Raw genomic sequence first — 17874 nt, 5'->3', positions numbered from 1 at the left:
CCTAGATTCTCTAGAGTGCCAACGCACGTCGAGTGATCAAGGGTTATTTTTTCCTGTAAAAAAGTCCAGCTGCTTAATTTAGCAAATTACTATCAAGCTGACATATGAGAAATTTACATTGTGTTAATTAGAATCATTAGTGAAAAAAAATTCTTAGATTTTTAATTAAAGTGTACTGAATCTAATTTTAATACAGACAATAATAATATTAATAATAATGTATATGTAATACAAAATAGATAAATCTACCTACTTTTCGGTGGGTGGTTTTGAATTGGATTCTTGAATCGATTTTCCTGTCGACCAAGTCTCTTTACTTGAATTGGATCCTTTATCTGATGCTTTGAGTATTATTAGGATAGAACTTGATTGGGTACTCTTCAGCAGAGATTAACCAACCTTTTTCCACAGTTTTGCGTTAATCGATTATAAAATCCTAAAATAATTATAAGTTCAAAGTGTACTAGATATTAACATCATATTCTTTTGAGTTATTAAGTTTCTTTCATTTTGGAAGAATATCCCACCTAATCTTTTCTTTTGGTCGGAGAATAGATATCCCCTATTTTAATAGTTGCAATTGAATTCTCCATATATCACCAATTGTTTGAATATTATCACTTCGATTTGTTTCTTTAAGTAAAATAGGGAAAGCAAACTCATCTCGTGACTTTTTTAAATGATAAAAATATGAAACCTGCTAAGCGAGTCTCCCATTTTCCAAGCTCAAAATTTGTGGCAAGGTTTGGACCGTCCACTTTGTAAACAAACGACACGGTTACGCTAGAGATGGATGGTACCGTTACTGATAGGAGAGCAACGGTATTGTGTACACCGCATATTTTCCCAAGGGTGGAAAATCACAAATCCCCACTAATATTAGAAAAAAAATTAGCCAAGGGGAATAAAAAAGAAACTTATTAACAACATAGGCGTTAGATATTTTTTTTTTGGTCTGTCCTACTCTAATGCTCAATTCACTCTCAGACTTTTGTCATGCACCTCTCCCTTCCTAAGTAGGAAGGATGGCCACTGGATCAATTCCTAGTTGTTTGCGTTAGATATTTTTTACGGATGGAGATCTTCAGTAGAACAAACGCGCCCTACATATGGAGACAAGCTCGCTCCTTGGAGTAAATCATAGCATGTTTGATCGCAGATTTCGTGATCAATTTAATCCCATATAATTGCACGGCACAGTCGGTCCTTCGATCGTGTACGCAAAGAAGAGGTTCAAGTTTCTTGGCATTTCAATCTCTACTGCACGACATGGAACAGTCTAAACTGCCATTCGCGGCTTTGTTTGCGTCGCTCACCAAAAGAAAACAAGAACTGTAGCCATATCATCTTCTTCTTCCTCTTCGTACGTTCACATGCTTTGGTTAGTATCTCAAGAGCGGGAAACCAACAAGAAACGAACATCTCTCCAGATTTCTGCGGGTTCCCCAAAGTCCTCCTACTAAAAAATTCAGCAGCAGTCGCCGCTTGGCAAATTCTCATCCAAGCAAATAGGAAGATTACATCCAAAACTTTGCTCGCCACTCGCGCTCGATGGTAGCATCCTTAGTGTCTGATCCACAAATAAACTAGTGGTAATGTTTGCCACTGGTGGTGTTGCGGAAATGACATCGATCCATGCACGCAACAAACGGGCGACATATATGACAACTGCAAGTTCTGAAATAATGCATCAATTATGTCACGCACCGAACCCTCATCGAGCTCGCGACATCCCGCTTCGGTCGAAATATTGCGACGTCCCAGGAACGTCGCCGACCCAACCCAAACATCAGAGCCACATGCGGAAGCGAATATAAAACCCCGGACAAAAAGATGACGACGACGGGGTAGAACACCATAAGAATCAAACAACAACATCACATACAGCACCAAATAGACAAACATCATATTACAGACATAAATACAGACGAACATCCTCTGCCACCGTTTTAACAAAAGTTCAGGGGTTTGGTTATCTTAACTTCACTATCGGATAACCCAAGTTGAACAACCCCTAAAATACCCTAGGGAAAAACCTAAGGGTCGCCCTTCTCCATTCTGCTCCTAATTCATCTGACTCGATCCTCCGGAAATCTCTTGGGCATCGCCTACGAATCCACCGGGCACCATGGGCGGCTCTTCGTACTTCAAAAAGAGGAAGCGGACTCCCTGGGTTTACGGCTGGGGGTCTGAAAGTGGTGGTTATACAACCATGAGACGAATCTCAATAAATGTACAACCCCAAACCCCACGTAGGCACTCACGTACCGCCAGACAGAACACGCATCTCACACAACGATCAATCACTCTAACAATCACACACGAACCTACCTGGAACCCATCATGCACGTTCCTGCACGTTAGACCATAATACAACCAGCACATCGCAGTAAGGAATCATAGACGCGCGCGTGCCTCAATTATAAGACAGAAACCATTTGGGCACGTCCCATACCGTGCCTAGCAGTTTCTACCCCATAATTAAACATCAGATCACGCGATACAAATACACTCGCACACTAACTCACACCACACATCACTTTCCCAAATCTCACACCTCAAGCCAGTTCCCGCTCAATCTCAACTCTTTCACCACTACCGCGCCCGCGTAAAACGCATCAGGCCAACGGTCTTCTGACCTCGTCAGGCATCGACACCCCGTCGGGCCGGGCATCGTCACCTCGTCAGGGACGGCATCGTCCCACGTAAACGAACACGCCTCAGGACGGAATCCTACACACACATTCCTTCTACCGCGCCCGCGTAAAACGCATCAGGCCAACGGTCTTCTGACCTCGTCAGGCATCGACACCCCGTCGGGCCGGGCATCGTCACCTCGTCAGGGACAGCATCGTTCCGCGTAAACGAACACGCCTTAGGACGGAATCCTACACACACTTTCCTTCTACCGCGCCCGCGTAAAACGCATCAGGCCAACGGTCTTCTGACCTCGTCAGGCATCGACACCCCGTCGGGCCGGGCATCGTCACCTCGTCAGGGACGGCATCGTCCCGCGTAAACGTACACGCCTCAGGACGGATCCCCTTTTCCAACCAATCCTACCTTTCCATACCTTCGTTCCACTCATACCACATCTATCACACGGTCACACACGGCCTCCCTTAGACACGGCCACACATACGCACGGCCAAACACACACACCTAACACACATGCCACAATTTCGCATTCTCGTCACACGAACACGCACCACTTAACCACACGCTCTTGGCACGCGAATTCAATGCATATTCACACGACCACGCCACCACATTTCACATCCACACAAACAAGGCACACGGCCAACCCACAATCAGCCCAAACACAGTCCCGAACAGTCAACAATCACAACCAATACAATTATCTCAATAAGCCCAATCAAGCCACAACAATTCCAACCAATCACACATTTAATTCCCGATCAATCCTTAACATCACAGCCCTAACTCAGCCTCATAAACCTCGAAATTTCATCGCCAAATCAGTCCACAACAAACCAATTTCCAGCCCTCAATTCATCTCCAAAATAGCCCCTAAAATGCCTGAACCGAGTCCTAAACGAGCCTAGCAATACCCGAGGTCCTAGGTAGTTTTTGGGGGAGACACTTACTCTAAAAGGCGGGACAAACAGGGCTAGATGAGCGGCTGGAACAAGCGGAACAGGCGGCGGCCAGCGGCAAGCGGCGCCGGCGACCAAGCGGGCGGCGGGCGAGCCGCCTTGGGCGGGTGGGCGGCCGGCGGCAAACGGGCGGGCGAGGGTGGCGATGGTCACGTACAGGGCAGGGGAAGGCGGCCTGGGGTGGCTCGGCGGCAGCTTGGCCGATCGGAACAGGGAAAGACGGAGAGAGAAGAGAGAGGCGGACGGTGGCCGGAAAGGAGAAGCAGCGGCGCCGGGCGGCTGGGCTGGGCGGCGACCGACGGCGGTGAGCTGATGGCCAGCCTTGCTGGGTCACGCACGAAGGAGAGGGGAGAGAGAGAGAGGGCCGATCGGTGGGGGTGAGGGTGAGGAGAGAGAGAACGTGAGAGTGAAAGAGAGAGAGAATTTCGGGAGAGAGAGAGAGAAAACGGGAGAGGAGGGGCTGATCGTGGGAGAGAGGGGATGGCCGGAGGTGAGGTGAGAGAGAGAGAGATCTGACCGGTCAAAGATGGGGGGCCAAAGGGGACACTTGTTGCGATCCTACGCACTTGACCATTTTACCCTTAATCCGACGGTCCTCGATGATCCTATCCAAATAATTGAGGGGCGCAATGGTCTTTAGGTCCAATAATGCAGCTGATAAGTACTCTTAATTATCCCAAATATTTTTCCAAAATTTCGAACTGAAAACGGCCCAGGGGCAAAACGGTCATTTTTCCGGTCCCGGGTCGAAATTTCATTTTTCGCCCGTACCAACCCCAAATGGGTGTGGCCAACATAATATGGCGTCGGAATCGCGAAAATAGCTTCTTAAGCCCTCGAAAATCGACTGCAAAGTCCTGGGGATTAAAATAATATTATTTTTCACTTCCGAGCCAAAATTCCAATTTTTGACCGTAACCACTCCAAACATGCGTGGCCACCCCAAAATGGCATCGGCCTCGAAAAATAACCTCATACGGCCTCAGAATCAATGTGGGGGTCCAGTGGGGCAAAATCGTAAATTTTCACTTCCGGGTCGAAATTCATTTTTTTGCAGAAATGGATGGCCCCAAGGTTGGCCAAGCCAAAAACGTCATCGGTTGCTCGAAATTGTCACTTTCAAAATTCTCGATTTCCGGGCCCGAATTTCAAGAAATGACTAAAATCGAGCAATCGCAACTTTAGCTTATCTCTTGCTAACGGGTGGCTCATTTGGATTACGCGCTCTCGACCCGTGATCGACACCAAGTCAAATCACGTTTAAGTTTACTCTACCCGGGACGACCTCGGTTGTCATATAATTGCGAGGGTCTGTCGCTAGTTCCCTTCGGACACGATCAATCAAATAGATCGGTCTCTGTTGATTCAAAACATTCCCTCGTCAATCGATATGGTCGAAGATTGAACCAAGGTCGAGTTCTTTGGTCGTGCGAACTCAATCCCGTACTAGCCTTACCCCTAAGGTTAGCATCCTGTGAATGCGCATTTCTGGGTGAGATCTCACTATAGTGTATTGGTCAAATTCATTTCTTAAATCCCGGGAAAAGGATCGAAAATTCAGACTGTTACAATTCTTCCCCCCTAATAAAATTTCGTCCTCGAAATTTACAACTATACTTGCTATCCAAACAGATGGGGGTGATGACGTCTCATTATTCCTTTCTCTCAAATGGTACCTTCTAGCTCGTAATGCTCCCAAACAATTTTGATCAATGGGACCGTCTTAATCCTTAAAACTTGTTCCTTTCCATTTGCCCCGAAAATCCAATACACATGTCCACAGCATATCCTCTAAAGTCTATATAGTCCGTCTAAACTGGCCATCCAATAAAATCTCTTACTTAAATCCTGACAGCAGCGCAACTATCGAGGTTCCTTCTCGACTCCTTACAACCTCAAATCAAAGGTGTCCAGCCAGACTAAACTGAATCATCCTACTGCTGCAATCCATTACAGCATTCTGTTTAACTAACCAATCCAAGCCCACGATTAACTCAAAATCACACATGATCAACACAGCCTATCCTGTTTTCTACACCACCAAACACCATTTCACAGTCTGAACATCCCAACAACATGCACATCTTATTCATCAATGGCATAATCACACACGCTGATACTTCTGAAAACCATTTCAATCCAGTCATATAACAAATCAAGCAGACATAAACGAGTGCGACGCCCCCGAATCTATAAAACAAATGCCACATAATTATACAGAGAAACCATACCTGTACCTTCGCCTGGCATATTCTCAACTCCCTTTTGCGTCAGGGCGTACATTCGTCCTTGTGCTAGCGGTCTGTTCGAACAAGCCGGCGGGGCTGCACTAGTCGGATTCCCAATCCGAGGTGTCTGCGATGACGGGGGTGGTCGAACCTGAATATTCGGACAATTCCTTATGTGGTGTCTCATTCCACCACACCCAAAACATGCCCCAGTCACACTTGGGCAGGGACCATTCCCATGGTATCTCCTACATCGTCTATAGGCGGAATTAGACGGATATGCCGACTTCCCAATATTCCTTCTTGCCGGAGGGACAAAACGTCGGTTTTCCATCATCGGCCTTTTCCCCTGCTGACGATCGTCCCCGGCTAAGATATGTTGTGATCCAGACGCGGCAGCTCTTTCCGTCATATCCTGCTCCATAATCTGAGCTCGCCTATACATTTCCCCATAATCTTTAAGGTCATGCAACAAAATCTGGCTCCGAAGATCCGGCGTCAGTCCGTCCCGGAATCTTCAAGCTCTGTCTCGCGGATTTTCCACCATAGTCGGGGCAAACTTTGCCAACCTCGCAAACTCCGCTTTATATTGATCAACTGTCATCTGTCCTTGGCGCAATCGCATGAATTCCATCAATTTCTTCTCCTAGGCGTTCTCCGAAAAATACTTCTCATAGAAACTCTCAACAAAGACTGCCCAAGTTGGTGCCGTTCCTTCAGGGAATACTCTGCCTTCTGTGGCCTTCCACCAATCATTTGCACCGTCCTGCAACTGATAAACCGCCAATGTTACCATCTCCTCATCGGTGCACCCCAAAACTTTAAAAGTTTTCTCCAATGATTCCACCCATCTCGGTGCAGTCTCGGGGTCACCACTACCATGAAACTGAGGCGGCTTCAACTTTATGAACTGTTCCACTAATTGGGGCATCTGTCTAACCCCTGCTGGTTGAACCTGCCCTTGCTGGGCTTGATTTCCTCCAACACCAGCATTCTCATTAACTACAGCAGCTGCAGCCTCAGAAGCTTGGGCGGTCGCATTATCTCGCTCTTGAGCTTGCCTATCCAACATATTCCCAATCCTCTCTAATACCCTGAGAACTCCTTCCATACGCGGATCTTCCGCAGGTCTAACATCAGCTCTGGGGTCCACTGCAGCTCCTACACCAACTCCAGGGTTTTCTACCACTCTTGCACCCATATCAATGTCCTCTACGGCTCTAGCTCGAGCACGACCTCTACCTCTTATTCGTCTTCCAGCGCCCCTTCTTGGGACTCTTCCTACTCCTCTTCCTTCGCTGCTCATTGAATCAGCTTCCTACTATTCTCATACCTGCTATAAGCCCACATTGGTATTAGGGACCTAGGCCAACTACACTAGTCCAAACCCTAGGCACAGAACTCGACAACCAACACTCAACAACCAACAACCCATCATCAAATCAATCACCTAACATCAAGGCAACATCACCAAGCACTCAACAGGGTTCTCGTACTCACCTCCAGTCCTGCCGCACCTTCGTCTCAAACAACATCACATGCACAATAAATCACTCGGCAATCACAGGCGCGTACTCACAGAGCATGCATAAACAACATAAACACGCATCTACAAAGGGCTCCCTAACTGGCTACCCTGAAGTCGCCGCTCCTTATCACTCCAGGTCTCGACCTTGCCGGTATCGAGCTAGCCTTGCTCTGATACCAATTTAAACGGGGATGTCACGCCCCGAACCCTCATCGAGCTCGCGACATCCCGCTTCGGTCGAAATATTGCGACGTCCCAGGAACGTCGCCGACTCAACCCAAACATCAGAGTCACATGCGGAAGCGAATATAAAAACCCCGGACAAAAAGATGACGACGACGGGGTAGAACACCATAAGAATCAAACAACAACATCACATACAGCACCAAATATACAAACATCATATTACAGACGTAAATACAGACAAACATCCTCTGCCACCGTTTTAACAAAAGTTCAGGGGTTTGGTTATCTTAACTTCACTATCGGATAACCCAAGTTGAACAACCCCTAAAATACCCTAGGGAAAAACCTAAGGGTCACCCTTCTCCATTCTGCTCGTAATTCATCTGACTCGATCCTCCGGAAATCTCTTGGGCATCGCCTACGAATCCACCGGGCACCATGGGCAGCTCTTCGTACTTCAAAAAGAGGAAGCGGACTCCCTGGGTTTATGGCTGGGGGTCTGAAAGTGGTGGTTATACAACTATGAGACGAATCTCAATAAGTGTACAACCCCAAACCCCACGTAAGCACTCACGTATCGCCAGACAGAACACGCATCTCACACAACGATCAATCACTCTAACAATCACACACGAACCTACCTGGAACCCATCAAGCACGTTCCTGCACGTTAGACCATAATACAACCAGCACATCGCAGCAAGGAATCATAGACGCGCGCGTGCCTCAATTATAAGACAGAAACCACTTGGGCACGTCCCATACCGTGCCTAGTAGTTTCTACCCCATAATTAAACATCACATCACGCGATACAAATACACTCGCACACTAACTCACACCACACATCACTTTCCCAAATCTCACACCTCAAGCCAGTTCCCGCTCAATCTCAACTCTTTCACCACTACAGCGCCCGCGTAAAACGTATTAGGCCAACGGTCTTCTGACCTCGTCAGGCATCAACACCTCGTCGGGCCGGGCATCGACACCTCGTCGGGCCGAGCATCGTCACCTCGTAAACGAACACGCCTCAGGACGGAATCCTACACACACATTCCTTCTACCGCGCCCGCGTAAAACGCATCAGGCCAACGGTCTTTTGACCTCGTCAGGCATCGACACCCCGTCGGGCCGGGCATCGTCACCTCGTCAGGGACGGCATTGTCCCGCGTAAACGTACACGCCTCAGGACGGATCCCCTTTTCCAACCAATCCTACCTTTCCGTACCTTCGTTCCACTCATACCACATCTATCACACGGTCATACACGGCCTCCCTTACACACGGCCAAACACACACACCTCACACATGCCACAATTTCGCATTCTCGTCACACGAACACGCACACTTAACCACACGCTCTTGGCACGCGAACTCAATGCATATTCACACGACCACGCCACCACATTTCACATCCACACAAACAAGGCACACGGCCAACCCACAATCAGCCCAAACACAGTCCCGAACAGTCAACAATCACAACCAATACAGTTATCTCAATAAGCCCAATCAAGCCACAACAATTCCAACCAATCACACATTTAATTTCCGATCAATCCTCAACATCACAGCCCTAACTCAGCCTCCTAAACCTCGAAATTTCATCGCCAAATCAGTCCACAACAAACCAATTTCCAGCCCTCAATTCAGCTCCAAAACAGCCCCTAAAATGCCTAAACCGAGTCCTAAACGAGCCTAGCAATACCCGAGGTCCTAGGTAGTTTTTGGGGGAGACACTTACTCTAAAAGGCGGGACAAACAGGGCTAGATGAGCGGCTGGAACAAGCGGAACAGCAGCAGCAGCAGCAACGGCGCCGGCGACCAAGCAGGCGAGCGGCTGAGCTGCCTTGGGCGGGTGGCTGGCCGGCGGCAAACGGGCGGCTGAGGGTGGCGATGGTCACGTACAGGGCAGGGGAAGGCGGCCTGGGGTGGCTCGGCGGCAGCTTGGCCGATCGGAACAGGGAAAGACGGAGAGAGAAGAGAGAGGCGAACGGTGGCCGGAAAGGAGAAGCAGCGGCGCCGGGCGGCTGGGCTGGGCGGCGACCGACGGCGGTGAGCTGATGGCCAGCCTTGCTGGGTCACGCACGAAGGAGAGGGGAGAGAGAGAGAGGGCCGATCGGTGGGGGTGAGGGTGAGGGTGAGGAGAGAGAGAACGTGAGAGTGAAAGAGAGAGAGAGAAAACGGGAGAGGAGGGGCTGATCGCAGGAGAGAGGGGATGGCCGGAGGTGAGGTGAGAGAGAGAGAGATCTGACCGGTCAAAGATGGGAGGCCAAAAGGGGACACTTGTCGCGATCCTACGCACTTGACCATTTTACCCTTAATCCGACGGTCCTCGATGATCCTATCCAAATAATTGAGGGGCGCATTGGTCTTTAGGTCCAATAATGCAGGTGATAGGTACTCTTAATTATCCCAAATATTTTCCCAAAATTCCGAACTGAAAACGGCCCAGGGGCAAAACGATCATTTTTCCGGTCCCGGGTCGAAATTCCATTTTTCGCCCATACCAACCCCAAATGGGTGTGGCCAACATAATATGGCGTCAGAATCGCGAAAATAGCTTCTTAAGCCCTCGAAAATCGACTGCAAAGTCCTGGGGATTAAAATAATATTATTTTTCACTTCCGAGCCAAAATTCCAATTTTTGATCGTAACTACTACAAACATGCGTGGCCACCCCAAAATGACATCGGCCTCGAAAAATAACCTCATACGGCCTCAGAATCAACGTCGGGGTCCAGAGGGGCAAAATCGTAAATTTTCACTTCAGGGTCGAAATTCATTTTTTTGCAGAAATGGATGGCCCTAAGGTTGGCCAAGCCAAAAACGTCATCGGCCGCTCGAAATTGTCACTTTCAAAATTCTCGATTCCCGCGCCCGAATTCCAAGAAATGACTAAAATCGAGCAATCGCAACTTTAGCTTATCTCTTGCTAACGGGTGGCTCATTTGGATTACGCGCTCTCGACCCGTGACCGACACCAAGTCAAATCACGTTTAAGTTTACTCTACCCGGGACGACCTCGGTTGTCATATAATTGCGAGGGTCTGTTGCTAGTTCCCTTCGGACACGATCAATCAAATAGATCGGTCTCTGTTGGCTCAAAATATTCCCTCGTCAATCGATATGGTCGAAGATCGAACCAAGGTCGAGTTCTTTGGTCGTGCGAACTCAATCCCGTACTGGCCTTACCCCTAAGGTTAGCATCCCATAAATGCGCATTTCCGGGTGAGATCTCACTATAGTGTATTGGTCAAATTCATTTCTTAAATCCCGGGAAAAGGATCGAAAATTCGGACTGTTACAAATTATCACCTCCACGTTTTATTCCAAGACAGGGACCACATAACATGATAGATACCCCTTAGACCCCTTCTCGAACATGAGAGGGACCATCAAAGCGACCGACAAGTAAGGAAAGAAACTAGTGGACGATCCAAGTTCATTTGTTTCAGATCGTCCTTGCCAATGCGCACATCTTTTTTGCCATTGCACACGAGAGATGGACCTACTCATGTCCTGATGTTTTGGATAGCCTTCTCAAGGGCGACAACTGTGCTGTGCATACTTGGAAATGCCATCGGTTTCTTCAGTCCCATGGTCCAGGAAATACTTAGATCATGCCTATGTATAAACTATTGCCATAAGGGAGTTTGTCTTACCAATTATATATTCTCAAAAGCAGTTCTAAAACTGAGCTCCCAAGGAAGTGACGATGCATTTAGTCTAGTGGCACGCTTTGGATGATAAGATTAGTTCTTAGGATGACAATAAATATCCTGACTTATGATATACACACAACAACCAGCACAACCTACTTATGACTTCCTTAATTTATAAATTGAAAATACCATAAAAAACCCTAAATTATACACAATGCGATACCAATATCCCAAACCTTATTTGGTGTCATCAAACACCCCAAATTTTTACTAGTGTTACAAAAATACCTTCCGGCTGTTAAACTTCCGACATGGGGACTTACATGGAAAATGGCAAGCAAATGGAGCTGACCTAGATATGGAAAATTTCCTTGCAAGCCTAAACTTTACCTAGCGCAACATCAATGCCCCCAAACTTTGCCTTAGTGTCCAACATAAGCAGTGCGCAGCTCAGCAGCGTCCAAATAATCTTTAATGCAAATGTATATTGCCGGTCAGACAGCAGAAGGTATGACCAAGTAAGGTCCAGTTTGCTGATTTGACTATGGCCAATTCATATATGTATATTGCCAGTCACAGTACTGAAGGAAAATAGAAGAACCATACCAGTAATATGCTTCAAATGAGGCTAAAAACCTCTCTTCAGTTAGAACTTGGATGATTACAACTGAAAAAGTACTAACTTGACGTCACCGTACAAGTTATTATAAGGTTCTAGAAAAAGATTAAAAAAGACGAATTTTCAACTAACTTGGATGATTGCACAGAAAAATACCAACTGGACATCAGTAACCAAGTTAGTTTTTTAAAATAACAAACGAAAGCAGAGCGAGCCTCTTCTTGCAAAACGGGTGGTGGAGAGCTCTAGTGCAAGTCAATGATATATCAATCAGATCTCGAAATTAAATTATATACAAAAGACTCGTCACAAAAATGGAGAGACAGTGTTTCGGAGAAGATAAACGTTTGCCTTTTCTGTTCCTTATTGTCTAGAATTTTCGAACATAAGATGCTATGGCCTATAAATACCCATCAAGAAGGTTTTGACTTCTCACAAAAAGATCCTCTTACCCTCTAGTGTTCTTCATCGTTTGGTCAGACACCTTAAAATCTAATAACAGGGAAAAACATATGTCTCTTCAGATCTCAGCAATCCCATCTTCTCCTTCTGCTCAAGAAACGAGCCACGTGGCGAAACGCCGGTCGGCGAATTTTCATCCAAGCCTATGGGGGGATTACTTCCTCAGATATGCTTCTGATTCATACTCGATGGTAGCGACTTTAATAACTTGCTTAAAACTAGCTACGTGCTTCTGAAAATTTGGAGTCCTTACATTTAGCGAATAGGGATAGCATATGTATGGCGCATCAAGTATCATCTTTTCTTGTATAGCAGAGGTCCAACCATAGGCTTCAACCTAAATGCTTTATTTTATGGACTCTAGTCCAACGATAATTGGCGTTGTTATACATTAATATCTTGTTTATTGCACCCCAGGTTCCCGAAAAGAACTCAGTTTTCATGTCTATAGGTCAAACTATAACGTCCAACAGTACTTCTATGTCAACAAATTGTTTTTCTCGTGGCTCAAGCTCCTCGAGACTCTCAGCCTTGCTGATCATATAGTAGCGGGCGAAATGTCCTGTTTTATGTTATGTGAAATGGATTATATAGCGAAGTGCCTGATGGTTTCACCCTTCTGAGGTGCCTAATGCGACGAGCCATTCATGCATTTGTCTATTTTGGAACAATAAAAGGCGAAACTTGTGACTCGTGCGCCATGTGTGGTTCATGCATATCATCAGAACTTCCACGGCATAGAAGAACAAATCGAGAAGTTGAAAGAGGAGGTGAAGAAGATGGTGGCCGCTATTGTGCCGACTTCGCAAAAACTGGACTTGATAGATCAAATCCAACGGCTGGGAATCGCCTACTGTTTACAAGGTGTGATAGACGAGCAACTAGAACAAATTCACAAGAGCTATTTCGAACTTAATGATGGCGATCATAACCGCGATGACCTTCACATGGTTGCTGTTCTCTTCCGGTTGCTACGACAAAGCGGCTACAGGATTTCATGTGGTATGTTCATGAATCGTTCAGTTAAAAGTCCAATCCGTTGATGTATGTCTACCAAGGGAAAGTAAAAGAAAGAACTACAGCATTAATTCATGTATAGATGATTAGTTGACTAAGATCAGACTCTCTGCCATTTTTCCTCTAGACGTTTGTCCATGAGTTCTGAGTTCTTCATTCTTTTCGTCTTAGAAAGAAAAATGAAACTTAATAAGAAAAACCTGTTCCTATAGGAGAAAAATGTGTGGATCTATATAATAAGCTCCTAAAAAATGGCAATGAAGAACATCTTTAAGTATATAGCTAATCGTATTTTTGCCGAATTTTGATTGGTGACATAGAGATCTTTAAAAAGTTCAAGGACAGCGAGGGGAACTTCAGAGAATCACTCACTGCTGATATACGAGGAATGTTGAGTCTATATGAAGCTTGCCATCTAAGGGTTCACGGAGAAGATGTCTTGGACGAGGCACTTTCTTTCACTCTAACTCACCTTGAATCAATTGATGAAAATCAAGTGAGCCCCACTCTGGCAAAGCAAGTGAGTCATGCCCTACAGCAGCCAATTTACAGGGGTTTGCCCAGACTAGAAGCAAGGCAGTATATTCCAATCTACCAAGAAGAGCCTTCCCACAATGAAGCGCTACTCTCTTTAGCCAAGCTAGCTTTCAACTTGATGCAAGAACAACACCAGAAGGAACTCGGCCATATTGCAAGGTTAACTTCTTATATAATAACAACTCAAGGCAAATATAGTATCCTCAATTACAACTCTTAAATGAAGTGCATATGTTTCATGGTTCCCAACTCTTCTTCCTCTTTTTTCCTATGTTGTCTTTTGTGGCGCAAACTGTTTGCAGTTAAACCTCAATTACACATTTCAAAGAGAACTAAGTCATATGAATTCGTCGGTCTGTATTATCTAACAAGTTGAATTGTGTGATAAAAGAAGTGCCAACATTAGCTAGATTTACCACCCGCCTGTGTGGCGCTGCTGGAGCGCGCACTCTTCCTCTCGCAAAAGGTTGAGTGTTCGAATCCCGGGCGCCGCAGGGTGACTTAACCGGTGGCACGTGTGTGGTGGCTAGCACGTGTCGCCCCCAGGGTTTACTCCCCGGCTGTCGGCCGTGCGGGGGTTCCCTGGGTTACCAAAAAAAAAAAAAAAAACATTAGCTAGATTTGGAAAATAATTTGCAGGTGGTGGAAGGAATTAGACGTTGCGAGGAACTTTCCTTTTGCGAGAGACAGGCTTGTGGAGTGCTACTTCTGGATTCTGGGAGTATGTTTTGAGCCAGAGTTCGTCCTCACTAGAAGATTACTGACCAAAGTGATTGCCATGACTTCCATTATTGATGACATCTATGATGTCTATGGTACATTGGAAGAATTAGAACTCTTCACTGAAGCTATCGAAAGGTAATAACTGAGGTCTTACTCATCCTGAAAAAAAAACTGAGTTCTCAATGGTATCCATACACTTATCTGGCACATTCCCATACGATTTCAGGTGGAGCATTGATGCCATAGATGGACTGCCAAAGTACATGCAAGTATGCTATGAGGCACTTCTTGATGTTTATGATGATACTGAGAAAGCAATAGCCGAGAATGGAACATCATACGGGCTTTACTACGCAAAAGAAGCAGTAAGAGCTTTACATATTGCATCCATTCAACTAATTTTTACTCAGTCCTGCAGTAAAAGTATAAGATTTTTATTAGTATCTCCGTTGTATGAGAATTCGATCATGTAACTGACTATCAATCTCACTTATATCACATTTTTTTCCTACTAGTTGTCCATTGAAGAGACGTAATTCTCGACCGAATTACCTTGTATATTAGGATATCATATAAACTAATTACCATGTTGACTCGAGAAAAGAACCGAAAAAATAAGAAAGCAAAAAGAAATCTGTGCAAGTTGCATTTACAGAGTTTTTCTTTTCGGCCAAGTAGTTTTGCATTGATGCGATATAAGGATGCAGAAAGGAGCGACTAAAACGTGTTGGATTCTCTTGTTCTCTCTTCCTTAGATGAAAAACCTTGTGAGGGCCTACTTTGCTGAAGCCAAATGGTTCCATCAAGATCACGTCCCAACGATGCAGGAGTACATGGCCGTGGCATTAGTAACCTCTGCCTATGAAATGCTATCCACCACTTCATTTGTGGGAATGGGAGATCTTGCAACAAAAGATGCTTTTGACTGGTTGCTCGGCGGACCCAAGATGGTGAAGGCCTCAGCAACGATTTGCCGGCTCATGGATGACATCGTCTCTCACCAGGTGTGTCACCAAGAAGAGTATATTCTCATATTACGTGTTATTAGCCCATGCAGGCGCTTAGTCAGTTAAGTGAAACTTTTTGTTTGATATCTGTCGGTCATCGTTCGAACTTACAGTTTGAGCAGAAGAGAGGACATGTGGCGTCTGCGGTGGAGTGTTTCGTCGAACAATACGGCGTCCCGGAACAAGAAGCGAAGGACGAGCTCCGGAGACGAGTAATTGATGCATGGAAGGACATTAATGAAGAGTGTCTTGCTCCAACCGCGATCCCATCGCAACTTTTGACGCGAATTCTCAATTTCACGCGAGTGATCGATGTGTTGTATACGGATGAAGATAACTACACTAGTGCCGGGACCAAGCTAAAAAATTATGTCACTTCTCTGCTGATTTATCCCTTACCCATGTGAAATTCGAACTTAATTAGTTTTTTCTGTCTAAAGTTTCTTTCCAGTATGCGAGCTAGCTGAAAGCAGCGATGGATATCATCGAATGATTAGATAATCAATATAATCACTCTCCATTTTCTTCATCATTTCCTCCTCTCCTCACTCCTCACTCTCCATATCTTTTGCGACGTACACAAAATGTGCGTTCATTGCATTTATAAAAGAATCAAAATCAACTTTTGTCATATTTGTCTCGGCTCGGGAAATCCTATTATTTGTCCATAATACTTAGAGATGACTACGCCGAAGAGTTTTCGAAGCCAAAACATGGAAAGCCATCACAAGACAAATAGACTCGAACCAATTTAATTCTTTTGGCCAATTTTTTGATCGGAAATCGCTGAGGTGGCAGACTAATTAGTGCCGATTGTCTTACGTGGCATGTTTGGCGTTGACTTGGACAATTTTTTAAATTTTTTTCTTTTTTTCTTTTTTCCCTCCGCCGGTCATCGCTGAGCCTTGTTGATGGCCGGTGGAGGTGGCCGGCCTCAAGCGAGGGCTGCCCTTGTTGGCCTCGGGCGAGGGATGCCCTAGCTCAATCCAACTAGGGCGGCCCTTGCCAGCCCAAGAGTGGGTGTCCCATTGAGGCCGGCAACCTCCGCCAGCTATTGACGAGGCCCGATGATGGCCGGCGGAGGGAAAAAGAGAAAAAGAAAAAAGAAAAAAGAAAAAGAAAAGAAAAGAAAAAAAAAGAAAAGGAAAAAAAATTAAAAAAATTATCCATGTCAGCACTGGCCGTACCACGTAAGACGGTTGATGCTAACTAGATCACCACTTCAGCAATTTCCAATGGTCGAAAGGACTAAATTGACAAATCGTTAAAAGGTTTAGGATTAAATTGGCAAACCATCAAAACTTTTAGGATTAAATTAGTACAATTGAAATGTTTAGTGGCATAATTGAAAGGTTTAAGACTAAATTGGCCGCCGTACAATAGGTCTAGGTTTTTTTTGGACAATTTTCCCTAATTTTTTAGTGAATACATTGACAACTCTATATCGAAATTATCCATATGTCACTCATCCAATTATGAATATGTAAAAACCTTTTTAATTATAATAATAATTCTTTTATAATTAAAAGCATGATCTTTGCAAGATTTAGCTTTTAAATTAGAAGGTTATTTTTAAAAAGTTCCTAAAAACACTATTTAAGACTTGGAAAAATTATCGAAAAAGACCTAAACTTATTGTATGTCGACTAATTCAGTCGTTGACTTTTTATTTGTGCCAATTTAGTCCCCAAACCTTTTGACCGATTGTCAATTTAGTAACTCCGGTCAATTTAGACCGAAAATTGCCGACGTACTTGGTCTAACCAAGGCAGTACTTCATTTTATGTCGATGCGGATTGGCCTCGTTGTTCTTGGTCTGGTCATCCACAAGCTCCTCCCTCTTTCTATATTGCAGTGTGTTCTTAGCTCATCACGTTTGGACCATCCCACCTCTCAAAGCACTCAAGAAAGCTGCCCCTAAATTATTAGATTTTCCTTTTCCAATTGATTTTTACATTACTTTTGACAGTTAATACCAGTTAAGATTGCCAAACTCTGGAAAGCTCATTTGAATGTGCTAAGAGCTACAGTTACAGGGACTATATAGGCCCGGAGACCATCGTAGCCATGGAAGAAGCTGGGTCCCTATCTCAAATGTGGGATTCTCCTGTTACACTGACAATGAAATCTACATGACCAAGTCCCTGTAGGAAGAGCTTTCATTGGGCCCTCGCGACTCAGTAGCATCGCTCTCTCTGAATTAAAGTCACAGTGTGAATGACACTAGAGGAAGAGGACTTAAGCATGTGGCTGAGAAAAAAAGATGTCTGTACACCAGACCTTG

At 45.3% G+C, this 17874-nt stretch overlaps 2 protein-coding genes across 2 annotated transcripts; one reads left to right on the top strand and one right to left on the bottom strand.

The window, feature by feature from the left end:
- Positions 1–6491: 6491 nt before the first annotated feature.
- On the bottom strand, positions 6492–6917 carry LOC130138232 (uncharacterized). Its single transcript, XM_056311675.1, has one exon. It carries the CDS (start codon positions 6915–6917, stop codon positions 6492–6494), a length of 426 nt encoding a protein of 141 aa, XP_056167650.1.
- Positions 6918–12325: 5408 nt separating this feature from the next.
- LOC115664915 ((-)-germacrene D synthase-like) lies at positions 12326–16119 on the top strand. The gene is made up of 7 exons (XM_056311801.1): positions 12326–12497; positions 13032–13308; positions 13644–14019; positions 14500–14718; positions 14810–14948; positions 15339–15587; positions 15704–16119. The coding sequence occupies exons 1-7, from the start codon at positions 12357–12359 to the stop codon at positions 15995–15997; spliced, it is 1695 nt and encodes a 564-aa protein (XP_056167776.1). The 5' UTR covers positions 12326–12356; the 3' UTR covers positions 15998–16119.
- The last annotated feature ends 1755 nt before the right edge of the window (positions 16120–17874 follow it).

The sequence above is a fragment of the Syzygium oleosum genome, unplaced genomic scaffold (genome assembly GCF_021117445.2).
Source record: "Syzygium oleosum isolate NSW1041296 unplaced genomic scaffold, Sole_v2.1 Sole_v2.05, whole genome shotgun sequence".
NCBI lineage: Eukaryota > Viridiplantae > Streptophyta > Magnoliopsida > Myrtales > Myrtaceae > Syzygium > Syzygium oleosum.
The sequence above is the reverse complement of the archived record's forward strand: the minus strand, read 5'-3'. Positions and strand labels throughout refer to the sequence as shown.

Coding starts and splice junctions, on each gene's coding strand:
- LOC130138232 (XM_056311675.1), bottom strand. CDS start 6,917: ATGTTGGATAGGCAAGCTCAAGAGCGAGATAATGCGACCGCCCAAGCT.
- LOC115664915 (XM_056311801.1), top strand. CDS start 12,357: ATGTCTCTTCAGATCTCAGCAATCCCATCTTCTCCTTCTGCTCAAGAA. Junction 13,309..13,643: donor CGGCTACAGGATTTCATGTG/GTATGTTCATGA, acceptor TTGGTGACATAG/AGATCTTTAAAAAGTTCAAG. Junction 14,020..14,499: donor GAACTCGGCCATATTGCAAG/GTTAACTTCTTA, acceptor AATAATTTGCAG/GTGGTGGAAGGAATTAGACG.